This window comes from Cricetulus griseus, chromosome 4 (assembly GCF_003668045.3).
Source record: "Cricetulus griseus strain 17A/GY chromosome 4, alternate assembly CriGri-PICRH-1.0, whole genome shotgun sequence".
Classification (NCBI taxonomy): Eukaryota; Metazoa; Chordata; class Mammalia; order Rodentia; family Cricetidae; genus Cricetulus; species Cricetulus griseus.
In genome coordinates, this window is record NC_048597.1 from 197,134,210 (window position 1) to 197,162,166 (window position 27,957).

General features: G+C 39.7%; 1 protein-coding gene across 3 annotated transcripts in view; it reads left to right on the top strand.

Moving 5' to 3' along the window:
• Positions 1 to 27,957, top strand: part of LOC100760537 (cytochrome b5 reductase 4) — a 50,228-nt gene that overhangs the window by 16,493 nt on the left and 5,778 nt on the right. For 2 of the 3 annotated variants that reach the window (XR_003484506.2, XM_027410998.2), the window contains exons 5-14: positions 4,326 to 4,355; positions 7,421 to 7,481; positions 9,271 to 9,328; positions 10,757 to 10,850; positions 13,680 to 13,712; positions 14,294 to 14,416; positions 22,028 to 22,168; positions 23,492 to 23,644; positions 25,481 to 25,631; positions 25,916 to 26,002. Coding sequence is in view for 2 of the 3 variants with exons in the window: in XM_027410998.2 (XP_027266799.1) it covers positions 4,326 to 4,355; positions 7,421 to 7,481; positions 9,271 to 9,328; positions 10,757 to 10,850; positions 13,680 to 13,712; positions 14,294 to 14,416; positions 22,028 to 22,168; positions 23,492 to 23,644; positions 25,481 to 25,631; positions 25,916 to 26,002 (931 nt within the window). In the remaining variant the exon portion in view is untranslated. The remainder of the gene's footprint in view (positions 1 to 4,325; positions 4,356 to 7,420; positions 7,482 to 9,270; positions 9,329 to 10,756; positions 10,851 to 13,679; positions 13,713 to 14,293; positions 14,417 to 22,027; positions 22,169 to 23,491; positions 23,645 to 25,480; positions 25,632 to 25,915; positions 26,003 to 27,957) is intronic. The other variant, XM_027410999.2, reaches the window with a different exon arrangement.

Consider the following 27,957-nt stretch of genomic DNA (forward strand, 5'->3'; position numbering starts at 1 on the left):
ACAAGCATTAGGAAGCAAAGACTAGGATTTTACAGAGCAGAAAAGCAATGTTTGTGAACAAAGGGACTTTTTTTCCTTAAAAATATTTTTGTATAATATGTTTTGATTATGTTTTTTTTCTTCCCCAAATCCTTCCTACCTCTCTGTCCACCCACCCACCCATCTTTGTGTGCTCCCCACCTCTCTCAATCAAAACAAAAATCAAAGAAAAAGGCCAACAAGACAAATATATGCAAAAGCAAACAAAAAACATGGAGATTGTTTTGTGTTGGCCATCTACTTTTGGGCATGGGGCCTACCCTGGAGTGTGGCTGATATACCTAGTGACACTCCATTGGAGAAAACTGAGTTTTCCATAGTCTTTATCAGTTGCAAATAGTTTCTTGATTAGGAGTGGGATCTGATGTTTACTTTCCCCCTCGGTGCTGGTACCATGTCTGGCCTGAATTTGTGCATATGTTCTGCCGGTCTTCATGAGTTCATGTGTGCATCAGTCCTGTTGTACATGGGAGACATTGTCTCTTTGGAGGCATCCATGAGCCTTTAGGGGAGGGGAGCTTAGTAAAGACATCTCATTTAGGACTGAGTGCTTCCAAGTCCCTTACTCTGTCCATTAACAGGTTGTGAGTCTCTGGGTTTATTCCTATCTACTACAAGAAGAAGCTTCTCTGATGACTGGTTCAAGGCACTGTTCTATAGAAATGCAGTATGTCATTAGGAGTCATCTTATTGCTGTGTTCTCTTATGAGAAAAGTAGCAGTAGGTTTTCCTTGAGGTTTGTAAGCTATCTAGTCTCTGGTTTTTGACTACTTTAGCAGTGTCAAGTATGGGTTCCATTTCACCAAGTGGGTCTTAATTCCAATCAAAAAGTAGCTGGTTTCTTCGGTGACACTTGTGCCACTATAGCAGGCATGTCACTGTTGTATGTAGTATGCAGAGTACTTTCCAGCACCATGAATGTCAGTCAGTCAGGTGGGCACAGACTCAGCTTCTCTGGGTTCAAGTAAGTGTTGTCTTCATCAACAGGACCTTAACCATCAGGTTGTGGAGAGCAACCAGTAATCCTGGCAATAGCCTGTGATGTTTTGATGGGGGGGGGGGAATGGGTCTCCTTTAGCCATCTAGTAAAGATATATTATTAAAACTTAGTCTTAAAATACCCACCCAAAAGATTGAAAGACAGACCAAACAAGCAGTGGGGTTGGCAGACACATTATGTAAGATGTAGAAAGATGTAGTAGACTGAACAGAACATTTTAAAGGGACTGAACAGTTAACAGAGAAAGATTTGATGATGTATCAGAAATAAGTAAACTGTTTTAGCAGTAAGTACCTTGTATGCCTCTCAAGGAATTACACTAAGCTTAGCCATAGCAGAACTCCTGAATGACATGGGGACAGAACTCGAATCAGGATGTCTGGGAACAGGGTGAAGAGACTTCCTGCAGTGGAAGTTGGTGGCGGGTGGTAGAGACGCTGAAGAGGAATGTTATACAATGGCTTTTTTTCAGTGTCCAAGATGGAGACTTTCATAATTACATAAAGTGAGCACTTCACCATGACATTTCCATACATGCATATAATGTATCCTGCTCATATTCACCTCCTAATACCCTTATCCTCTTTTCTTCTTTGCCATCTCATATCTGCAATGTTCACCAGAGCTGGGCTTTGTTAATGCTTGATGTTCATTCATAGAAGGAAGGGCAGGGAGAGTCACGGACCACTCACTTGGCAATTCAGCCATCCTTCCCAACTAATTGGGTGCAGTTCCACCCTAATTATACATGGCCTTGGGGGCGTCAGAGAAGGGCTAGGGGACATAGGTGGGGAAGAACTAGGGGACAGGGTACTATCTACACAGCCATGGGGAAGTTATCATTCATGCTGGGTACAGACCTTTCAATGTGTCTCCTTTAAGGTCACCCAGCTTGTGCCTGTAACTCCTCATGCATTGCTCTGTAAGTGAACCTGAAAACTCAGTGGTTCCCAGAGTGATTTGTCATGGGACACAAGAAGAAGGGGTGGACATTGTTCATGTCTCCCCCAGGGAAGGGATTTTAGCAACATAATTCAAGCTAGGCGGTGAGATGTCCCTGTTGAGAAGCAGATGCATATCTGAGCTGCAGTTGTGTTTTGCAGGGTTGCGGTGACTGGCTGATGTTTATTTGGTTCGTATTTACTTTGCTTTCTGGTAAAGCTGATCTGAGGACATGTGTATGTTCACTCTTGCCACTGCTGTCACTGCTCTGCCCTTTTCCTTACCCCATGCTGAAGAAGTGCTGTTGGCTGCCAGGCCAACCTCTGAGTAACTGAGCCCTTGGAACAAGAGGCTTTGGCCAGGCAGAGCATTGCCATTTGGCCAACATAGGAAAAGACCTCAGTTTGTTTTTTCATAGAGACTTCCAAATGACTCAACTAGTTATCGAGAGAGAATATTGAATTTCTTCTCAGGGGAAAGGTTTCTTCCAACTAAAACAATGCAGATGTAAATGTGTTTAACATGGAAAAGAGTTTCTGTGGCTCAGCTTTTCAAAACTTAGACTGGTGTAATTTTGAAGGTAATTTAAATAATTTAAGAGCAAACTTTCTTCACACTGAAATTTCATATATTAAAAAAAATGGGGGGAGGATACTCCTGCAGAATCCATTAAGTTCTGACAGACTGAATTCAGTGCATATTAAGAAAATAGTCCTCTAATGTAATATTTTTTCCTAGAAACAAATTACCTGGAGTAATTTTTCAAAATCTATGAGTGCCTTGGGTAAAAACAGTTTTTTCTTTCTTCATGACAAATGAGATTTATCAGATTGCTGGCTCTATAACACACTAAGATGGATTTAATAATCAGTACTGTGAATTTGCTGTTTGTTCTCGGGTAAAATAGATAATCACGGCCACAATAGCCATAACAGGTAAAACTAATGGAGAACAGTTAGCGCCAGACAGTGGGCATCAGTGATCCCTTACAAATGGCAATGGCTTGATGTTTCTTTGGCATTAATTAGCAATAGCTACTTGAGGTGCCACTTTTATGGTATTTTAAGTCTTGTGTGTTTTTAGGGAGTATTAAACAACAGCATGTCAAGAAAAATAGGGCTAGATTTCAGGGGAGACAGATTCACTCGGCTTGTTGAAGGGCTTTGGATCATTCTTATTTTCATTCTTGAAGAAGAGAAAGGCAGTGGTTAGTTGCATATTGTAAGAGTCCTTTCAGTTATAGGATTATTTTGATTAAAAGGAGGAAATGATGACAAGGTGGTCGTCTTAGTCATTGTCACTCTGTTAGGTGAGTGAGTTACAGTTGTGTATGGGATTCTGGATTATTAGAAATTAGAAGACAGAAACTTTGAAAGCAGAGCATGGCACACACCTGAAGCATGTGGGGGATTTGAGGGATGGGGAGGGCACTTTGATTCAAGTGCGTTTCTCTTTCTTTAAAGCAAGGGGATGTCATTCCACCAGTGTCACCTTTCAGTTGGACTTTGGGATATGTCATTTTAGTTTATCAGCCTGTAAAACTTCTAAAAGTCCCTAGTAACTTACTGAGGGGATTAAACCATAATTGTGTCTCTGTTGTGATTACTAAGATATATTAGACTTTTATGAGTTGGCTGCTATCCTGAAAGAAAATACCTGTTGAAATTTTTCTGGGTTGTAACTCTAGTAATTGTATGCACATATAAAAGTCTTAACATATTTGTCTCATTTTGGCAACTTTATGTTTATAACAGTATAGATAAAGATACAGACAGGCAGACTGATATTAGATATTAAAACCTCTTTGGAGTGTTAATATTTGTATTTTATAGACTATAACCTGATAAATTCTGTTTTCTTTATATTAATTTAGAATATGACATTTCATATTCTAAATGTATGTTTATGTGCTCTTTGGAGAAATTAAACAGTAGCTCATGTATGTGTATGTGCTCTTTGGAGAAATTAACTTTGGCTCAATGGTAGTTTTCTCAGAATCCACAGATTGATTGCCAGTAGGGATCAAGAAATAAATTTACCAAGATATTGGGGTGGGGAGTTATGTGTGAGCGTGTACACACACACACACACACACACACACACACACACACACAGAGACACATTCATACATGCATAGAACCTTGGAGAAGTGGCCTGATGGTCTCTAAACACCACACTGACCTACTTGAAACAAAGGTTTTCCATGTCATAGCCCCATTCCATCCTCAGGCCTTAGAAGAAAGCAGCCCTTTGAGACTCTTAATAGATTAACCAATAAAAATGATCTTCTCTTTAATGTTATACTATTCTTACCCGACTTTTTCCTCCCCAAATCATCATACAGACTGTCATGAAGGGAAGAGAGTCTTAAATGGTAAGTCATGTAAATTAATAATAAAAATGACTCCTATTCACATGCTTATATGTAATATTGCTTCTCAGAATTGTCTTGGGTATTTAGATATTTTTTTTTAAATGCAAAAGCTGTCTTTGCTTGTCCAAACTTAGGGGATTTCATAGAACTTTATGGGCCCCTTATTTCAATAATTGCCTCTGAAACAATGGCATGAAATCTCTAAGCCCAAAACATAAATACTTACAGTGACTAAAACAGGACCAAGGTGACTCCCTTGGGTGTGCATGTGAGCTCACACTGATGTTAGGACAGATTCAAGTAGCTTATTAATCTGCTCTGTTCCTTCATGCTTGGCACTGCCCCTTCCATACCCGGTTGTGGTGTGGTGGTCAGTACTGACTCATGAAATGAATGGGGCTCCTCTGACTGAACTATGTTATAGTACCTGTAGATCCAGATTTTTTCCCTCCCTTTTTGTAAAACACAGTTACAGAAATAGAGCTAGCAAGCTAGGTTTTCAATGGACTCAACTCCTTTTTTGTAAGTGTGAAAATGTGTAATTTGCAATTTATTATGTTGAAGTTGTTATGCCATAACACTGCAGTAAATGCAGTAAAGGAAAGGCTGATCTTGGGCTTCTTGTGATGGTTGGCTCTTCTGTGATGCTACAGAAACAACCAGCCTCCTTGCCTGCCACATGTCGCTTTCAGCATCTTTACTTCCAAGTAATGTGCAAGCATTATGTGTTGTGACTTGGGTCCTGTATAGTAGTGGGGTATATAGTATCTGTTTCTGCATATGTATCTGTGTATATATGTATATATTTGTATTTTGTAACTGTTTCTCACATTTGGCTCAGAGAAATCCATGTGGTAATTCTATATGTTCCCAAATGTGAAATGCCTGCTTTCCCTGTCATTATTCCAACAGCTGATTAAAATTCTGATAGATGATCCCTTAAAATGATGTCACTCTGTCAGTTAGTACTTTGAGATGGAGAATGTTCTTTTGGACCACCTCACTCACTTACTCTGCTCTAACACAGACTATACCATGTTCCCAGAAAGATGTGCTGGAAGATTTAGTTTATGGAACATGTTGAAATCAAGATAGGGTCTGTCAAGTTGGATTGCTCTTCTAATAGCTGTGTTTTTGTACTACTCTCTTGACTTTTAAAAGGTATCTGGAAATGGTCTCCTTTGTGCTTTCCTGTGGTTTGAAAAAGAAGTAGTGGTTCGCACAACATCCCAGTGCTGGCACCAACCTTAAGTCCAGCACCAACCTTTTCTGATATTAATCAAACATGAGAGATCATACAAGATCAAAAATGACTGGAAATTTATGAATTCTGTTGATGCCTCTCCTTACAGAAAATTTTAAATTTTGAGATTTTTTTAAGAGACCCACCAAAAGAGAAATGACAATCTTTTAGTAAAATATGTTTCAGTACTTCTCAAATAATTTAATAAGACTATATTTTTTAGTGTATTCATTTTAGAAAAAAATAATTCTTGTGGCCCTGGCTTCAGTTACAAGGCCCTGTGGTCACATCTCTGAGGCTTCTTGGTGTGAGAATATAGTGTGCTCTGCGTAGTTACAGTGGAAGAGACGAAAGCTGAACAAGCCAGGTGGCCTCACCAGGAGCCTCATTGCAAACAGCATTGCTGTTCTGCATCTATGTTCTGTCCTAAGCCCGTGTATCCAGGGGAGTTCTGAAAACCTCTAGCCTGGCTCATCTGGAAGGTGCTTCAGACTGCAGCCTCCTGCAAGGACTGGGACTAGTTTGGGAGCTCCAGGCTAACTGGCTGACTATTTTTTCCTGTACTTTGGGAAATGGTAACACAATTGATGCTTCTTTTCAGAAGTTACTTATCAGCAGTCCAGGTTCAAACAGCACTCTCCTCTTGAGAGAGGAAACACTGAGTGCTTGCAGACAGAGTACTTCCCTGTCTCAGAGCTTCCTGAAGTGACTTGAAAACAAGTTTCTGTGGCCCTTTAAAGGTCATGTTGATGTAGACCCATGTGAATGAATAAAATGGAAAAAGAATACCATATCAGCGAGCTAATAGAACTGCAGTACTCAAGCACTGTGGTAAAATGTGTCAGCTCCTTCAGCTGTGCGGTGTTTTAAGTCAACATGATACAGCTAGAGCCATCTAAGAGGGAGGAGTCTCTATAGAAAAAATACCTCCATAGGATGTGGCAGCAGGCAAGCCTGTAGGGGATTTGCTTAATAAGCATTTGTTGTGGGAGGGTCCAGCTAATGTGGGTGGTATTTTCCTTTGGCCGGTGGTCCTGAGTGCTATAAGAAAGCTGGCTTGAGCAAGCCTTGAGGAGAAAGCCAGTAATAATAGCACTCCTCTATGGCTTTGGCGTTGGTTCCTGCCCTGGCTTTCCCTTCGTAATAGACTATACTATGGAACTGTTAGTGGAAATGAACTCCCTAAGTGGATTTTGGTCATGATGTTTTATCATGGAAATGGAGCCCCTAACAAAGACAACAGCCATTTTTATTAAAGGTAAACATGCATGTATACTCTGTGCCCATTAGAAATGTAGATTTTGCCTTTTAAGAACGTGTGTGCAGGTGAGCAAGACTTAAAACCATTCCTGTAATAGCTCCTGACCAGGAGTGACCAGAATGCCTATCACTAGAAAAGAGAGTAAATTGTGATTAAGTCATACAGTGCAATACTTTCCAGTATAAAAAGGAACAGACTACTTATGCACTTAACAGAATGGCTAGAATCTTAGGAAATTCTAGGTTTGACTTGTTAGAACTGTAATGTGTATAAGGATGGACAAAAACACCATACCAAAATATAAGCCATGCCTTATGATCCCTTTTCTACATAGTATATATCCATCAATGTAAAACCTACTATGGCATCATAAATCACAGTAGTGGCTACCCTTGGGAGAGAGCAAACTACTGGAAAACATATAAAGAACATGCTGGTGACAAGGGTCTGTCTTTCTTTACTAAAATGCATTTAATAGCATATTTATCACTTACGTCCATTATGTATGTGTGTACATGAGTTAAGTGTGGTGTAGATAAATTACTGTTTTTCTTTGTGAAGGCATGCGTCCCAAGAGCCAAGTGACAGATACACTGCCCAGGGAAGGCCCTAGTTCTCCAAGGTATGAACTCTTTTTACATTTCAAAGTGAGAGCAGTTCTACACAAACCCACAAACATCGAAGGAAAGAATCTAGCTCAGGGAGGGGTTGGTTTCTTTCTTACTGCCAGCCAGTTTTGCTTAGTGCACAAATGGCGGCACCTCGTTTATCAGATGTGGCTGCAGAATGAAGCTGTTCCATTAGTGATTTTTAGATAACTGAAGTTTGATCCATTTTAGACACTTTAAAACACTATTTTCAATGTTTTTTCCTAGCCAGGTAGTGGTGACTCACACCTTTAATCCCACACTCATGAGGCAGAGGAGATGGATCTCTGTGAGTTCAAGGCCAGCCTGGTCTACAGACTGAGTTCCAGGACATCCAGGGTTGTTGTACAAAGAAACCCTGTTGGGGGGGTGGGGAGAAAGAAAGGAAGGGAGGAAGGAAGGAAGGAAAGAAGAAAGAAAGAAAGTTAGAAAGAAAGAAAAAAAAGTTTTTTCCGATGATGAAATATATATTCAGGGTAGAAAGTTTAGAAAAGATAGAAACACAAAATAGTTGTAACCCCATTAAACCTTAGACATAAATGCCTAACACTGAGGCTAACTGATTAATGAAATACCTTTCCACACTCTGTTTATAGTAATAGTATCACGGGCTCGTCAGTGAGCAATATCTTTTGTTGTTAATATTCTGTGAAAGCATTTTCTTGTAATACATCACATAGCCATGCCATCATTTATTTCAGTATTCAGTCTTTGTATGTCTATTTTGGTGGGTTTTTAAAATTTGTCTTAATGGAAATACTTTAAGATATTTTAGACACTAGTTTTCTTAAATAATTAATACCAAATTTTTGTTCATCATACCTCAAATGTACTCAGGGTTCTTTTTTGTTGTTCTTGTTCCCCTCCACTAGTCTGTGTTGTTCTAACAGCAGCATCCTGCTATACATGTTAAATAAGGTTGTGGACAGTTTTGTTAAGGGACCGAAGATGCCTCCTCTAGATCCATGTGGTTGTCTTCATGCAGGTAATCGGTGCACAGTACTGATTTGATCAACAGCTAGAGCACAACGGAAGACTTTAACCTTTATTATTGGCCCAAGGCCTTGAAGAATGAACTTTCTTTAAATTGTGTGTACAAAATTGCTACTGTGCATGTGTGAAGGTTTTGACAGCCTTGGGCATAGGCTCTCACCTTCCAATTTGTTTGTAACCGGTTTTTTGTTTTGTTTTGTTTTAGTTTTTGTTTTTTATTTTTCTCCTGTTGTTTGCTGCCACATGTGCTAAGGGCATCTGGCCTGTGAGCTTTCAGGGATTCTCCTACCTCTGCTCTCCTTCTTCTCACAAGAACACTGGGATTACAGATGTGCACTCCCTCATTAGGCTTTAGGTGGGCTGTGCACATTTGAACTCATGTCTTCATATTTATCTAGCAAGCATTTTCCACTGAACCATCTTCCTAGCTCAAGAATGAATTTCTTTAGTAGTGACATTTTCATTATAGAGAAGGAAGATGATGAGCATGCAAATTTCTTTGGCTCCTTAACAACACGTGGATATATTCTGTTATTACTCTGAGAAGATTTTAGTAGAAAAATGTATAGCCTTTATTTTGCCCATTTTGGTGGCCTGTTTGGAAATAAATGTCAGGTATATCATGATGACTGTAACATGTTAAGGTTATCATTGAGAGATGAGTTTTACCTGGAGAAATATATTTCCCACTGTGGATCTTAAACACTTCTGATTTCATGTGTTATTGTACATTATTCTGAATGTTTTCTCATTTCTCTTACTGTCTTACAGCTATGACTGGTTCCAAACAGAGTCCTCAGTCACCATTGTTATATACACCAAACAAAAGGTAAATATGCTGTCAGAAACAGAAGGAAAACAAATAGTAAGCAGGAGTTGGGTTTATTTATATGCAGGTCCTTTTCTAAGATCTTTTAAAATATTTACTTGTTCGTTCTCCACAACAGCCCTGAGGCAGAAAGCAATCGTCTCCCTATTTTACAAAGAAGGATTAATTTTTTCCCAGAAGTTTTGTGTTTGGAAACTGGGTAGGTATTCTGGCTACTGCCTGCTAGATGTACTGTTACCACAAATGCTGTGTGCTTTCCGGTTAACTTTGCCATAAGAGTACACATTCTGGGATTAGAAAGACTATACTGCCAAGGCTTAATATGCTTGAACTGTTACTGGCATTTGGATGCCTCTGTGAACAAAGGTTAGGGAGCTCATTCATTTCTGAGTCTTCAAGAAGCACCTCTTTTATGCAAGGCACCATTAGATGTCAGAATATTATCCTGGGCCAGGTCCATACAGACTTGGCTTTCACAGGGTGGCTAGTCCAGCTGGAAAGTTGCATGAAATAATTAGTGTTTCCAGCCACATCCTCCAGCACCTGCTGAACTTCCACATTTGAGGAGCCTTGTGAATTTAAAGGCAAGTTCTGACAGCTGGGGATTTTCAAGCATTCAGGCTTCTTCTGTAGGCGTGTAGAGCCTTATCTGAGCCAGGGCCTCCTCCCTCTTTTGCAGCAGTGATTTGACCGCTGTGCTGGAATGGCCAGCTTCTACCTGATGAAGCCAAGTTGGTCCAGCACACCACTAGTCCTACCTTCTACTCCCTCTAGCTATTGTTTTGTCATCCCCAGTCTAAAACAAAGAGGGTAGGACCTAGAGACATTGACATCTGTTCCTACAGTAATTTCAGAGGGGTTTGAAATGCAGTGACCAAGGAAAGGGCAGCTTACAAATGGAACCGTGTGGTCATGTGGTCAAGGCATAGTATGAGTACTAAGTACCATAGCACCTTTCTTCCATCTACAGAGAAACGAAAGCCACCTAAGAAGTTCCTTGAGCAATTTTGGGATAGGTTGAGATCAATAGGTTATATATTTCCAGCATCACACAGTAGTGGAAAAACTAAGATCTTGATTTCTGGGTCATATTCTTATTTTTTACTACATTGGTTCTTTAAAAAAAATTTCCTGAGCAACTAATAGATGCTGACCAATGCTCTACAGATAGTCTCTAGGGTTCATGACTTCAAGACCATGGCCACAGTGGATATCAAACAGAGGAGATATGGCTGAGGATTACAATGATGTTCATAGAAGGGAAGGGATTGACTTGTGTGAGGAAAAAATGAGATCAGAGAATAATGTTTATGTTGCTTGGGGACTTGTAAAGTAGTACCATGAAAACTTCACTCATCATCCCACAAACTGGAGTTGTTTGGAGGCAGTTCTTACTTTTTAATCTTTCTATTTTTGCTTCCTTTTAAGAATATCAACTTAGACTCGGTAATAGTTGACCTCCAGGATGACTCCTTGAGAGCAGAAGTGGTTATCAAGGATCAGTCTTACCTTATACATATTGGTGAGTATCTTATTTTCTTTTCTTTCTTTCTTTTTTTTTTTTTTTTTTCGAGACAGGGTTTCTCTGTGTAGCTTTGGAGCCTATCCTGGCACTCACTCTGGAGACCAGGCTGGCCTCGAACTCACAGAGATCCACCTGCCTTTGCCTCCCGAGTGCTGGGATTAAAGGCATGTGCCACCAATGCCCGGCAAGTATCTCATTTTTACTAATTAGAATATTTTTGTTTTCTTCCATAATGGCAATATCATGGTCTGCATTCTAGAAGGCTGTAATATTTTATCTGCTGTTGTCATTTCTGATCATTTTATAGTTGCTGTTTTTCCTTCATGCTAATAAAAATGGCAGTACAGTCCCCTTTCCAAGTTGAAGCAATTAGAAGTCTAATTGCTAATGTGCTGCCCGTTGTGTGACAGAGCCCCTACTTTATTCAATCAGATGTGATCAGAATCAATCATAAAATGTTCACCCAACTTTGTAAGTCCCCTTATGACTAGCACATATTTCTGGGTTATAACTAGAGTTGTCCCCAAAGCAGTGCTGGAAAGTTCCCAAAAGGATTTGTCCCCACACTGTCCTAAATGAGATTCTTCAGAGAAGGAGTCCCTAACCACCAGTCTCCATTTAGACCAGTGGTTCTCAATCTGTGGATCTTGACCCTTTTGGCAGACCTCTATCTCCAAAAGTATTTACATTGCGATTCCTAGCAGTAGCAAAATTTCATGCATGACACAACAACAAAATAGGTTTGTGGTTGGGGGTCAGCATAACATGAGGAACGGCATTAAAAGGTGGCAGGGTTAGGAAGGTTGAGAAGCACTAGTAGCCACATCCTAGGGAAACTTATTTCAGAGGGGCTGTAGCATAGCACAGAATGACTATTAAAAGGGGGGATTTTATTCCTCCTTATGACTATAGTGATGTAGAAGAGGACTCAAATTGTGCATATGTAAGGATTTGGGGCATTTGGCGAAGGGCTGTAACTACTTTCTTAAAATGTTTTGGATCATTGGACAGCAGCATCTTTCAGTGTCTGAGACTATTCATAACCTCTGGTTGGCCTCAAGCCCACATGTAACTGACTGGATTCCATCAAGACACTTTGTATGCTTCAGGACAGATGAGGCTGGTTGGAGAAACTGGGTATGTCCCACCTGCACACAAAAAAGCCAAAAATTCCAGAAAAAATTATGCAATTCAACATAAATGTACTCAAGCTAGAATTGAGCTGGAAGCCTCTTTCCTGCTTCCTAGCTTTCAGAGTGTCAGAGGTGTCGTGCAGGATGCTGAGAGGGAAAAGGCAACAAGAGTTTTCCCTAGCAGTGAGCTCTATGAACTATAGCTGCCAGGAAGCTGTGGCATGGGCAACAGTGGCATGGCGTTATAGGGGTAATTAACCTGATTAGATTTTAGTATGTTCCACAGAAGGGATCACATGCCTGGTGCTCTACACCTAGCCCCAAACCATGTATAGATAGATAAAAAGTCAAAGTACTTTCTGAATATCTGTGGTCATACTCTACAGAGGGGCTAATCTCAATCCTACTCAGAGAAGCTTCTATTCATAGTGAATGGTGGTGAATACAGAAACTCCTGGCTGCCCAAGATGCTGAGAATAAGTATTCGATGAGGGCTTAGCCCTAAAGAAGTCATTTGTATCACTACCTCATAATGCTCAGGGAACTCTGTGGAAGAGGGAACAGAAGGAATTTAAGAACCAGAAGATAGGGAGAAGGGGAGTGAAATCCCATTCTCCAGATGATATAGCCAATGTAATTACAGAATCACAGTCACTGTGGTAAATCTATACAATATAGGTCTTCTCAACAGTCATTCATAGATGGGGGATGGATTAGGGGAGGGGACTGTGGACCCTATCCCTTGCTACTGAAGAACAGGTACTGATGGAAACTAAGCGAAAGGGGCCCACTGTCTTCAGTTGTATACACACTGGTGAGCCAGGCTCTTGTGCATAGTTCCAATGCAAGGACCACACAGACAACCATGGTCCAACCAGAGAGATACAAACAAAAGGCATGAATGTGAAAAGGAGATGGTTAGGGAAGAGGATCGGTGGACAGGGGAGAGAGGGGAAGAAGAGAAGGTAGGGCTGCAAGCAATCAGAGTGCATTCATATACATATGGAATTATCAAAGAAGAAAATTAATAATAATAAACAAGCACTGGATGCCAGTGCTGCATTGGAAAGACTGAAACAGTACAGAATTCAGATGCCAGATAATCATAGTGACATAATGAGATTTAGAGCAAAGGTAGTAAAGGCACACCTTGCCTTTCCCATTTGTAGAATAGATATATGTAAGTATAAAGATCTGTCTCCTGTTAGCCATTGCACCCATAATACCTGAAAGTGCTTGCTTGCTTATACATCCAAACTAATTGGGGGCTCTAAAAGGTGTTCAGATGTATATATATATATGTACACACACACACACACACACACACACACACACACACACACACACGAAAAGCTAAGTTGACTCTGTCTTCCCTGTGTAAACGGGACATAGGGTGCACAGCTGGGCTTGAATCCCAGGTGTTTCCTCCTCCCTCAGCTGCCCTGCTTGATTCTTTCTCTGTATGATTGTTAGTTTGGAATGACATGGGTTACCAGCCTGTGAGTGGTTGAACATTTACTCCTCACTTAATAGAGAGAAGTATGGAAAAATGGAAGAAATTTAAGTAATTTGACTCTTTTGGCGCATGTAATTTCTTTTAGTCTCTCAGTACATTAAAATGATCTTGCATGTGTAAGATTGGTTTATTGAATTGAATTTTGATGGTAACTACATTTTTTTTTTTTAATCTCAGAGCTAAGCCATGAAGTTCAAGAAAATATTTCTGGTAAGTACTAAAAGCCAGAAATAAATTATGTATACACACACACAGACACACAAACATACCTGTATGGTATTTATGTATGTATGTATGTATGTATGTATGTATGTATGTATGTATGTACACATAAACATACACACACATGTATAGGAAAAGGAAAAATGCCAGGCATTTGTCTAATTTTTTTTACATATACTTTCATGTAATAAACACATTAATTTTAAAGTATACTCTTCCTGGTTTCTGTTTTTCCCTATTTTCTTTCTCCTGGCTCTTACCTATTTTTTCCTTTTTCTTTCTCTTAAAAATATTCGTGTCTCGTTTTTGTTACTCCTCTCTGCCCTGTTCCTCACATACAGCCCATAGGCTTGTACTAGACCAGACACACTTTTCATAGCTATATACACTCAAGTGAGTGCTGGGGCACAGCACGCTGAGCTGTGATTATCACCGCATACCCATGTGCAGTGTGGGTTCCTTGGTAGCTGAGGACTCAAAATGGTTTCTGGCTTCTAGGCTTCTCAAACTGATTAAGCATCTCCCCTTACCATATACTGTAGTGTCAGTGAATTTGCTTTTCTTTTCAGTACGGGTCATTGAGAATGTTGGAAAAGTAGATATTGTTCTACAAAAGAGAGAAAACATTCCTTGGAAATGTCTTGGTCAGCCCTTGGAGAAGCATGATTCCTTTATTCCAAAGAAAGATACAGGTATGCAGTACTCTTGTTTCTTATATTTGCTTTTTTAAATGTTTTAAATTGCATTTTATGTATTTATTTGGCATGTGTCGCTGTGTGGGCGCAGACACACAATGGCTTTTATGTAGGTGTCAGAGGACAGTTTGCAGGAGTTGGTTCTCTTCTACCATATCAGTCCTGGGAATCAAACTCAGGTTGTCAGGATTGGCTGCAAGCACCTTTACCCACTGAGCCATCCCACTGGTTCATCTTTTTTTTAAAAAATAGCTGATGGTGTTCCAGAGTTTTCTTCTCCCTGGTCTCACAATCTTGTTTGTTGTTTGTTTTGATGTTTTTACCAGATGCTGTCTTTGATATTTCTGATTCTCATGTCTGCTCATCTTTCAGCTGATTAGCAGCTGCACATGAAAGTTGGGCTTGTTGCCAGTGTATTCCCTGTGCAGTTGGTTGAGTGTTTTCTCTGAGGAATGTTTGATGCCAGGATTTGTGAGTCTCTGGGGAACAGTATTCTCGCTTGCACAGTCTTTTGGAAGCCTGTTTGCAAAGGAGGCTGCAGTTCTGCAAGTGTGACTTAGTCTTATTCTTCTCTTCCTCTTCTTCCTCCCTCCCCCAAGAATACTATCATAGTTAGCTAAGGCACTATAATGACCACTGACGATGTAGCTTAACAACAGAAATTTGTTCTTTCTCAGTTGTAGAGTTTATAAATCCAGTCACAGTATTGGCAGGGTTAGTCCTCTCTCCTTGATGTACATGAGTGTGGTGTGTGTGTGTGTGTGTGTGTGTGTGTGTGTGTGTGTGTGTGTGTGTGTCTTCACTTTTCTTAAAAGGTCACCACTCTTCCTGGAAAGGGACACCTATTGCCCTCACTTTACCTTAAGTGACTTTTAAAAGACCCAGTGTTCAAATGTAGTTACATTCTAGGGTACTGGGTGTTACAGTTTTGTCACGCTAATGGCGAGGACACAGTCTAGTCTAGTGCATGTCCATTCCACAGACCCTCAGCTGCTTTTTCAGAGAGCCAATCTGTACTGTTTTGTTCAGATTAGAGGGGGCCTACTGTATGGCTGGGCTAAGTCGGAGAGAGATTAAGTGGGGTGGCAAAGCATCTGAGCACATTAAACTTTTAACCAGAAAGTTTCTCTTCTACCTTGACTCTGGTGTTAGATCCTGCTAGCCTCAGGGAGTTAAATGGATTTTTCTATTAAAAAGCTGCTTGCATTTCTGGCTTAGGATTCCACTTTCTCAGGTCTGCTGAGTCAGTCGTTAGTCATCTGCTTGCCTTGTTGGTTGCCAGCATTTATTTGCATCCCTCTTGTTCTTTCTGTCCTTTCAGATTTATGCTATAAACAACCAAGCATACATGCACAGTCTATTGTAGACATTTAGTGGGTTCAGATACTAACTCCTTGTATTCAACTAAACCTAAACCTAAATTCTTTTAATTTTTAAAATAATTACAAGCTCTAGAAAGCCAAACTAATTTTTATGTTCTCACAGTTCAACACAGAACTAACAATGTGTGGGAATTTCTCCAGTTTCCTAATGACTGCAATTGAGTATCGTAGAAGTCTGAATCAATTGTGATACTAAGTGGAGCTAGTGCAGACCCCATTGTTTAAGAGCTCCATCTCATAAACTTCCCAAACTTCAGGTGCCCATTGTAGTTCCCACACTGACTTTAGAGTTTCCATTACCCGTACCTTGTATTAAAAAAAAAAAAGTGCTAGAGTGTTTTGCAAAACTCAGACAAGCAATATATTTATGCATTTATTATAAAGGACACAGAGGCTTTTGAGAAGAGGTATGGAGCTTCTCTACTGTCTATAGCTGTACCCCTCCATCTCCAGGCACTCCATGTGTCCAGCAATCTTTAAGCTTCCCAAACTCTGTCCCAGGGGTTCCTGTAGAGAATTCATTTAGTGTGATGGGCTACATCATTGGCCATTGTTACCAGCATTCAGGTCCGAATCCAACAGGCTGTACAGAGTCTACTAAGAGTTGCCTCCTTAGAGCAGAAGATCCTATTGCCCTGAACTTTCCAAGTGATTTTCAGTTCTATCTCAGACATACCCTTCACTTAGGAAATTACAAAGACTTACTACTAGAGTGAAGTCTAACTTCCCTGTAGAAGCTCTGTGTCAGAAACTAGAGGCAAAAGCCATTATCTTCATTATTATTTCTCAATTATAAATATAAATTTGTGCTTGTATCAGACACCCTTTTTTTTAAGTGATGTCATATGTTGAAGGCTAATTTAGTCACTATACTGTGAAACAAAAACAGAAATTCTATCCCCAGGTAGGAATGAGAACATATACAAACATAAAATGAGATAGACTCAGGAGAAACCAACAAGGGTGAGTTATGTAGTCCAAACACAACACACTTTAAGGGACCCTCAAGTAAACAGGTGAATTTGATCTTGACTGACTACTTTTAGTCTTACACCATCATTAAAAAAGGAAGTTTGAATCTAAAAAAAGAAAAGAAAGGAAAATCAAGCAGGGAAGCTTCAGCCATGTTCTTGCATGACATTGGAGGGGGCGCGGGTGGTTCACAGTAGATATCCTGCTTTGTAAGTAGCTCGGTGTTTAGGTAACCATTTTCTTTGACAAATGAGCAAAGACCAGTTTTCCTTTCCATGTCTTAAATGATGACCTAAACTGTAGTAAAGCTGAATTCTTTTTTTTTAATTTAAATTCTTTAATTACTACTCATATTTACATATCCATCTCCTCATTCCCTTGCCCTCCCATCCTCCCATGTTCCCCACCCCCCCAGCCCATCCCCCCAACTCCTCCCCAGGGATAATGAGGCCCTCCACCAGGGACCTTCAAAGTCTGTCATATTGTTTGGGGGAAGGGCCTAGGCCCTCCTTGCTGTATTTGGGCTGAAGCTGAATTCTTATCCTCGTCAATGTATTATAACATTTGCCATTCATAGTGCTTGAAGATTTGTTGTGATTATATTCCTCTTATATGAGAGTGATTTAATTTAGAGTAATAACACTATAATACAAGAAGCCTTAAATGAAGCCTTTTCAAAATTAGTGGAAAGGCTGAATAATCATTAGCAGAATACATTCAGTCATTTAATTCTTTTTAAAGTATATAAGATTTCGGAATTTGTTTCTTCAGTATGCAATAATATGCTAATGACCTCATGAATGAGTTATTTTATCAGCCTCCAAATTCTAACAAGCATTTTTGACATGTGTAAGTAGTTTGTTCTCATGTGTTCAGAACATTTTGACTGCAGTCAGGCTCACCGCTAATTGGCTGCTGTCTTAGAAACAGAGTGAGCAACGTGATTAGGCTAACCACTGCTGTAGAATGGTGACAATTTCTACCAGGAGTGTGCTGTGGAGGATGTGCAGGATATGAGTGTTTGGAGCATGGACTTGCTTAGTCACTTGTATCTGTATATTTTGAAATAGCTATATTAGTATTTTTGAGTTATTTTCTATAAACTATAAACAATTTTTAATGTCTAAGAAGTCCTCCATTGGTTCAAGAAATCCCTGTTAGGAATGAATGATTAAAGGTTGTAAATTAGGAGATGAAAAAATAATTAGGTAACAACAAAGAAAGTTTTGGGAAATGTGATCAGAATAGTATGAAGTCGCAAATGTTGGAGGGGTAGTTTATACATCTCTACCTTGTTACACTAAGTGGAAAGACACTAAACTGTCTGTCTGCTCTGGTCCTCTAGTATCTTACAAAGGCCTATTCACATCCCATCTGTCTCTCATCTTTAACAGAAATCTTGTGACTTTTAAACTTACACTGGGCTCTGTTTCTAGCAGAGAAAATAAGATTGACCTTGTGGTATGCCAAGGGTAAGAAGCTGGTCTTGACTGGGGTAGTGCAGACCATTAATTAGTCCAAAGTTGCTTCTGTTCTTCCTCTGTTGGAAACTTTCCTGTATCTTCTGTTTCAGCCTTGTGAAATCCTCTTTTTTTCAGAATGAAAAAAAAAAAAGTCTTTTCAATATTAGGCTATATATATATATACATACACATACATACTCTTCAATTATCTTATCCTCAGTATTTCAGCTTTATCTCATGTATGCCAACATTAGATGTATTTTATTAAAAGAATTTAGATATTTGGAACAGAAGTTTTTGTTTTACTATCTTGTGGTAACTTTAGCTGCTCATTTTCTCTATTCTTATGAAGTCATAAGCTTGACAGGTGAAAAATGCTGTTGTCCCCACAGTAGTTTGTACCATCTGCTCTTCTATATTCCATTCTCCTGAATCAGCTTCATGCTGTTCATTCTGTCTGGCCCCACAGGATTACTACAGGATAAAGTCTTAATTTTTTTAAAAGTTGTAATGTAGGACCGATGTTGAGGAAGGCCATATGTAACTAAGCCTACAGTTTGTAGGTTAAATGATGAAGTTATCTCAGTAATGTTGAATGGTAAGAATGTAAATGTCTAACTTGGGAAGTCTGTAAGTCACAGTAGCCTAGATTCCCCAATGGGTTAAGTACAGCTGAAGAAAGGGGTACTTACTGCAGCAAATCCATTGTGGTGAGTGTAAAAATGGGCAAGTCATTTAAGGTAGCCTCTCCACTATTGTTTACATTCTTAGCTGGGGTCATCCTTGTAGATTCCTAGGAAATTTCCCTAGTGCCAGGTTTATCATTAAGACCATAATGGCTCCCTCTATTAGGGTATCTCTTTCCTTACTCTCTTCTGTTCTTCCCCCAGCTCGACCTTCCTGACCCTCATGTTCCCTTCTCCCCTCCACTTTCTCCTACCTCCCTCCTCTCTCCCTCTGTGCTCACAATTTACTCAGGAGATCTTGTCACTTTCCCCTTCTTGGGGGGAGGGGGATCCATGTATGTCTCTCTTAGGGACCTCCTTGTTTCCTAGCTTCTCTGGGGCTGTGGATTGTAGGCTGGTAATCCTTTCCTCTATGTCTGATGTCCACTTATGAGTGAGTACATACCATGTTTTTCTTTCTGTGTCTAGGTTTCCTCACTCAGGATGGTTTCTTCTAGTTCCATCCATTAGCCTGTGAATTTCAAGATTTCTTTTTTTTTTTTTTCTGATAAGTAGTACTCCATTGTGTAAATGTACCACATGTCCATTCTTCAGTTGAGGGGCATCTAGGTTGCTTTCAGGTTCTGGCTATTACAAATAATGCTGCTATGAACATAGTTGAACAGATGTCCTTGTGGTATGACCACCTTAAATGCCATCATAGGGCCTTCATCCAGGAGCTGATGGAAGCAGAAGCAGAGATTCACAGCTAAGCACTGAGCTGAACTCCTGGAATCCAGTTGTAGAGAGGAAGGAGTGATGAGCAAAGAGGTCAAGAACAGGCTGGGGAAACCCACAGAAACAGCTGACCTGAGCAAGTGGGAGCTCATGGACCCCAGTCTGACAGCTGGGGAACCAGCATAGGACTGAATCAGGACTCCCAAACGTGGGTGTCAGCTGGGGTCTTGGGCAGGCTATGGGGCCGTTGGACAGTGGAACCAGTATTTATCCCTCGTGTATGAATGGGCTTTTGGAGCCCATTCCCTACAGAAGGATACTCTCTCAGCCTAGTTACAGGAGAGAGGACCTAGGTTCTGCCCGAAATGATGTGGCAGACTTTTGTGATCCCCCATAGGAGGCCTCATCTTCCCTGAGGAGCGGATGGGTGGGATGGGGGGTGGGGGGGACTGGGGGGGGAGATGGGAGGACAGGAGGGAGAGGGAACTGGGTTGGTATGGAAAATAAGTTTGTTTTTAATTTAAATAAAAATTAATTTAAAAAACAATTGGCAAGTCAAAAGAGGAATAGTGTTCATCCATCAGGAGAGTCAGGATGACATGTACTATACATAGTATGTAATTAGATGGAAACACTTAGACTAGGCACCTGCCCAGGTTTCTCACTTGAGGAGCGCCTAAGGTTGTTTTCCAGTTAGTTACACCTTCCTACATAGGAGGAATGTACAAGGCTAAGATGATTGTTCCTGGACTCCGCCTTCTGTTCTTCAACACCATTCTCCCAGGGTCTGAAACCTCAAAATTCCCTGCCCAATAGCCCCAAGTCTAGTTGTATCCAAGGAGTACCCAGGATTGTTGATGGAAGAATTTGAATGAGTTTTAATGTCTGAGTTCATTCATCCATCCCTGTGTAAACCTCACTTGGTGACAGGTGACGATAAAGATAGGAAAGAGATGAGAGTTGGGCTATAGGCCTTGGGTATCTCAATGTGTGATGCTCTGAGGAACTAAAGAATGCTGACCTGGAGCCCAACATTCTTAGACATTATGAAGGCATATGTGTTCAAGATGCAACACAGAACACATTACAGTTTGGGGCTGATGTATAATTTTTTACTATTTGAACATACAATATCTTGAGTTTTTGGTTGTATTCTCAATATGGGGCCCAAGAGCTAGAGCAATGGTTCTCCACCTTTCTAATGCTGCTACCCCTATACAGTTCCTCATGTTGTAGAGACCCTCAACCATAAAATTATTTTCATTGCTACTTCATTACTGTAAATTTGCTGTTATGAATCATAATGTAAATATCTGTGTTTTCCAATGGCCTTGGGTGACCCCTGTGAAAGGATCATTCAATCCATAAAAGGGTCTTGAGCCATAGGTTGAGACCTACTGTTGTATTTGAATTCTAGTTTTCCTTAAACATTGATTGCTAGTTTGGAGGCCCTTCACTCCCTGTGATCTGGAATAAATTTTTCTATAACAAGTTACGTACTATTAGATGAGAAAGAAAGAAAAAAATGATTGGAATGAATATATTATTAATTGATTCTATGTCTGTAAATACTATTTTCTGAGAGAGGAGATAAACCATTATCAGTCTTTGGGGGTATACTATTTATAATGAAGGGATAATTTATAAATGTTAGAATTTCCGAAACAAATCCTTCTAATAAATGTTGTTTTGTGTGGTGTAAACTATTTTGGAAGCATGGCTATTAAAGTATTTCCAGTATTTATAGAAATGTGTGAGTTCCTTTTACTGAAATCAGTGTATATCACAAACCTGTCGCTTCAGCTGCCACTTAATAAGAGGTTATGTTTTTGTTTGGTTATTTAGACAGGATGTTTTATGATTCATCTGCAAATATAATTCATATATACAAGTGTATAATAATAATTTTCTTTCATCAGAATGTGTTGCTAAGCCTACTTGTCTGTGATAGTACTGTTAAATTCCACATACTCAACTTCCAAAATGTTTTCATTAGGAAAAAAAAAAACAACTTTAGAATGTGACCATCCTTACCAAATAGTTTTCATATGTACAATTAATATCATTGTAAATATAAAGCTTAATATGGATTTACTTACAAAATAAGTATAAGAAGAAATTAAATTTTAATTTCTTGAGACATGTTTTTAATGTGCTATTACATGTTTGAAGAAATAATGTTCTTCGTATTAAACTATGTTATTAATTCCCCATTTTTCAGATTTATAGATTGTTTATATGTATTTATATTTTAGAAAATGAAACGAAAGTAGCCTTGTACAGTTAATGAGTTTTGAGCTGTATAGGCGTCTTAATGAAACTGAAGTTCTAAAGGAGCAGAGCAGAGTGTGGGTTTCCACCTTGTGACCTGGTTGTGTTGCCTTCCAGGCTTGTACTACAGAAAGTGCCAGTTAATTTCCAAGGAATATGTTACTCATGACACGAGGCTTTTCTGTCTGATGCTGCCTCCAAGCACTCACCTTCAGGTGCCAGTTGGGCACCATGTTTACCTCATGCTCAGTGTCACAGGTAAGGGAATTAGAGGCTGGGGTCGGGTGGGGACACATTCTTTTGTACAGTCATCTAAGTTTCTGGGCTCTTGGCTTTAATGTCAGAAAGCCTCTTGGTTTGTGGCTGCAAGAGGAGTGTCAGGACTGTCTTTGCTACTGATAACATGGAGCAGATTGCCTCCAGTGGGAAAGAGGGAGTGAGCACACGGTGGTCCTCCACAGGGAGCATCACAGAGAGCACCACTAGAAACAGACAGTGTCTTTGGTATCTCCTAGGGGCTACACCAGTTATGAGATTGAGTCCATAAAATTCGAAACAAATGAATAATTGCACATGATTTCCTTATTATGCTACCAGTTCAAGATGCTCAAAACTGTGTTCCTTGCTGTGTGGATTCTTTTCCCCTTATTTCATCCTAAATCTCTTCATCTACTTATTTCATTTACCCCAATTCTTACTGGTAGCCAACATTACTTAGCCTCTTGAGGCTGTGGAATCCTTACTTCAGTCTGTGTTTACAGTGGTCCATCTTGTAGACTCCCTGCTGGGATTTGGTGTAGGTGATGTTCCATGATGGTGCTGTTAGGTTTTTCTCTTCATCATCACTAATGCCAGATTACCGTTCATTAGTTGCCATCTTCCTTAGGCATAGTTCTTAACCAGTGAGCTTTAAGATACATATGAAGTAATTAGAGCCATGTATGAAATTTTAGTTTTACAAATGTTTGGTGACTCTTTTCTTTAGAATTTGGTTAGATCATTTTACTTTTAAAAAATAATGCATCCCATGAAATAATTGGATTAGCATTCCTTTCATTCAGCTGCCAAAATAATAATTTTAAAACATTAAAAAATCCTATATATATATTATATATTTATATATTTATATATATATATATTATATAAATTATATAAATATATTATATATATATAAAAGTGAAATGCCTCCCTTTCTTTCCCTAGTGAGCTCATTGGTGACAGCTAACTGTTGCTCAGTATGTGGTTTATAATTGGAATTGTTTTGTCTTTATTTTACATCTCCATGGAAAACTTTTGATGCCATTTTATTGTGGCCTGTTACAAACTTTATATGCTTATCTAGATTCATTGTTGTAGACCATACTTAATTTAAAAAAAAAAAGATTGTCTATATAATGGCTAAGCATTGGTTTGTTAAAATTATAGCCTTGAATTAAAACATGGATATGAAGCATCTTGGTAGAGGTATATATACATTAGTCTTAAGCATACACTGATAGCATCATAAATATTTTCTGTTTTATTTTCATTAAGAGCTTTTTAAGTATTACACTTTCCTTTGTTTTGATTTTTTTTTTCCAGGTGCAGAAATAGTAAAGCCATATACACCCGTGTCTGAATCCTTACTCTCAGACTTTAAAGAACCAGTTCTTCCCCCAAATAAATACATCTACTTTTTGATCAAAATCTATCCTGATGGACTCTTCACACCAGAGCTTGATCGTCTTCAGATTGGTTAGTAATGTTGATTTGTAGCCCTGTTTGTACTGTAGATTGGACCAGAGACCCTGTGTTGTTTCCATGTGGGAGTCTATTATGTACCTTAAACTCAGCATGTCTATAGTGGACATCACCTTCTCTTTGTCTGGCACCACATGTCCTCCATCTTTATTATTTGCAGCATCTCTGTTCATCTCTGCCCTGCTCTAGAAGACTTGCTCATTCCTCCAATCCAGTCAGCCACAAAGTTTAAGGTCATCTTTCCTCTCAACCCTGTGCTCTGAAAGCAAGCTTTCATCCTTTCCGTTTTGTTCACTAACTAATCTCTCATATGGCTCTAACTGGTGTCTTTCTCCTCATCTGCATTTTCCAGGAACTTCTCCAAACTCCTCTGAATGGTCGACTTTTGTTGCTCCCCAGCTTTGCAGCCTCTGGCGGGTCTGCTTTACCTGTACTGCTCAGCACCCCTGCAAGACTTACAAGGACCTCTAGGCTAGCATTTGTGTTCCTTGCAGCCATAGTTTGTTATTCTCATTCTCAGGCTCCTATAGGACCCTCATCTAGAATGCCCATCAGCCCTTCCTTTGCCATAGTCCTTCTAAGAGTCAACAGAACGGCCTTTCCATTATGAAGCCCTCCTTCTCTGAATCCTTTTTTTTTTTTTAAGATTTTATTTATTTATTATGTATACAACATTCTGCTTCCATGTATATCTGCACACCAGAAGAGGGTACCAGATCTCATAACGGATGGTTGTGAGCCACCATGTGGTTGCTGGGAATTGAACTCAGGACCTCTGGAAGAGCAGTCGGTGCTCTTAACCTCTAAGCCATCTCTCCAGCCCCCTCTGAATCCCTTAATAACAGCTGCTTATGCTCTGTTGTAAGAGTCAGCACACAGCTTGTTTGGAAGGTTGACATTTACAGGTAGAAATTGTCTTGTTTCCAGGACTTAGCATGACAGTTGGCATATACTAGGCTGTCAGGACCTGGAGAGATGCAAAAACTTTACTTGTTTCAGATCCTTTCTCTGTGTTTTCTCATTTTTCTCTATCTCCTTTGGATTCCTTTTGTCTCAATGGCAAAATGTCCTTCCTCTGTCTCTGTCAGCATCAGCTCACACTGGAGCAGCAGGGTGGCCTGCCACTAGAGTCTTTATGTTACTTCTGAAAGCTGACTTAGAAATCCTGTAGTGCGATTGTCTCTTAGTACTATTATTACTATCTTGTGGTGGAAAACTAAAGAAATTATAAGTACCCAAACATTCCCAGATACAGTATTTGAAATTAGTTGAAAATAGTGAAAAGTTTTGACTTTTTATCTTTCAAGTTACACTGGAGATTTCTGATGTACCCCTGGTGGTGGTGGTCTTAGATGAGAGGTGTGTACAATCCTGTCAGCTGATCACCACAGAAACTAGGCACTTGTTTTGCAACTGCCTAAATACAGCTGATTTCTGATCTTGCTGTTTTCATAGGGATTAAGCTCATAATGGCTCTTGTTTCAGGTGATAGGTCTCTTCAAATTTTACTGGGGAAGCTTTTGAATACTTTGTTTTCAGTCTCTCTCCTTCCAGGCTTGACTCTGGTTAATAACCAGTGTGTCAATAGCAAGTGTCTGTTCTCTACCTACCTTGTATTAATTACTCATTGATCTGTTTGTGGCGATAGAATCCTGACATATTTGGATATCTGATGATTGGCTCTGAGACTCCTCAAGCTCTATAGAGACTGATGTGGCATTTACAGTCAAATATCCATCCTGTCACTCATCAGTGCTCTGTCCCTGTTTCCCTTCTAGCTTTTTTGTATTGTTTTGTTTTCTGATTTGTTTATTTCATTTGTTTGTTTAGGAGATTTTGTTTCTGTAAGCAGTCCCGAGGGCAATTTTAAACTATCTAAACTCCAGGAAGTAGAAGATCTCTTTTTATTGGCAGCTGGGACAGGCTTCACACCCATGGTTAATATTCTAAAATACTCTTTGACTTCCGTGTCCAGTCTCAGGTATGTTCCCTTTTTCTAATTACTGTTGTCTGTGAGGCTTTTTAATGCAAGGCATTCATTGCACATGGGCAGTTGACTTGCTCTCATAGCCCCACTTGTCGTCTGTTACTCTGCCTCTGCCTCTCCTATGACTGTATTACTGGTTCTTCTGTCCCATTTCATATGTTTATAATGTGGACTACGTAAAAGCATTCACCAAGTTCACTCGGGATATTTCCACCTGTGCATATTTTAAATGTTAATAGTAATTTACATTTAATGAGGTTCCTTTTTTTCCTTTGAAGGAAGGTGAAATTGATGTTCTTCAATAAAACAGAGGATGATATAATTTGGAGATGCCAACTAGAGAAACTAGCCTTTAAAGATAAAAGGTATTGTACCTGCTAACTCAAATTTAAATTTTCCTGTATCCTGGAGCAGTTCAGGAAAGTGTGCTGGTAGCTGGAGCACAGTTGACTGTTGGGGGCTTTCTTGGGTCCTCAGTAAGACACATCTCTGTGCCTGTACGGGAGAGGCAATGCTCACCATTGTCAGCAGACAGTCTTCATTTTTAGTTGACTGAGTTAATGGGTATTAATAGCCTTGTCACTGATTTTCTTTTTATGCTGGTATTATCAAGAGAATGCAAACCTTGTCAAGCTGAACTCAGGGAGAAAGACTAGCACAGCAAGAGCCTATGTCATTATAAAAGAAGAAAAGCAGCATAGCACAGTCACCTGCAAGCAGTACAAATTCAAGAATATTGAGCTAGACAGGCCACTGTATTTTATAAAGCATTTATGTAATCATCTATTTCTCAGAATGTCAGGACTGTCTAGGTTGCATAAGATATCTGAGGTGATTATTTATGTCATATAGTCTCATAAAAACCAAGTTACCAGCCTTGAAAAGCCCGAACACCCTTAGATGCCACCGTCCCTAGGGTAAGACTGTTAGTAATAGGGAATGCTGTGGGGCTCTTTGCTGTGTTTCTATTACTTCCCACAGTCCTCTGTCTCCTATAATGAATGGCTCATAAGTTAAGGCTGTAACTTGAACATGCTTAGCCTCAAAGCACTACTGTTTTTAACCTAGCTAAAACCTCTACCTGGGCATATTTATGCTAGTGAGACAGCTAAGAATGAATTCAAAAAATACAGATAACCAAATTCCAAGCTTTCACACTAGGAAACATTGCCCAGGAAGCCTGTAGACCAAACCCTAGTTCCCATGTCCTCAGCTTTAAACCTTACTGCTTCAGGATGCAGGAGAGAGAGCTCAGTGAGCAAGAGCCCTGATTACTATTGCAGAGCACTCACATGGTGGCTCACAACCATTCACAACTCCAATTCCAGGGAATCCAGTGCCCTCTTCTGACTTCCACAAGCACCAAACACTCACATGATGGGTGCATATACATGCAGGCAAAACACTCACTCATAAAAAGTAAATCTTAAGCCAGGTAGTGGTGATGCACACCTATAATCCCAGCACTTGGGAGGCAGAGGCAGGCGGATTTCTGAGTTCAAGGCCAGCCTGATCTATAGAATGAGTTTCGGGATAGCCAAGGCCACAAAGAGAAACCCTGTCTCAAAAAACAAACAAACCCATAAATAATCTTTAAAAAATTAATTAAAAATAAAGCTAATTGCTTGAACTTTTCTTTAAAAATTGCTTGGCTTCGTGGGCCTGTGCCTTTGTCCCAGATTCAAACAGTGACCTGTCCTGCTCGCTTCACTACCCAGCTGTGAGGTATGGAGACCATGTAAATGATTTGGGAACTGGGACGCCCTCCCTGGGGTATTTAGAATGGGCTAGAGGCCCTCTATAAAGGAGAGAATGGTTTGCCTTACTAGAACCCCTGTTTTCCCCAACATCTAAAAGATTTTAAATGGACATGGGTAGGCTTTAAAATAAATACATTTTTCTAGTAAATTTTTGACAGAATATTGCTAGATTCCTTAAAGAAACGTTTTATAAAATTTAAGAGATTTATTCTAATCACTGGACATTATACCTTAGTCTGCTATTAAGAGTTCATTTTGATCAATTGGTATGAAGGAGCATGTACCTGTGAACATGAAGTAGTCTTGTTTTGGTCTTCATCATTGGGTTGTTGGTTGCTTAGGCTACAATACTGAGGGTTTGTTTTTACTCCTGCCCCTGACTGTACTCAGCAGCTGAGTGACTCTCACTTAGTGTATCTGATCATAGAATATGTTCCGTCAGCCTGAGGCCCCCATCAGTCATCCTCAGGGATGCTTCTGTTTGGAGATAGGTTTTGTTGTTACTGGGGTTTTTGTTTGTTTGTTTGTTTGTTTGTTTGTTTGTTTTGTGTGTGTGTGAG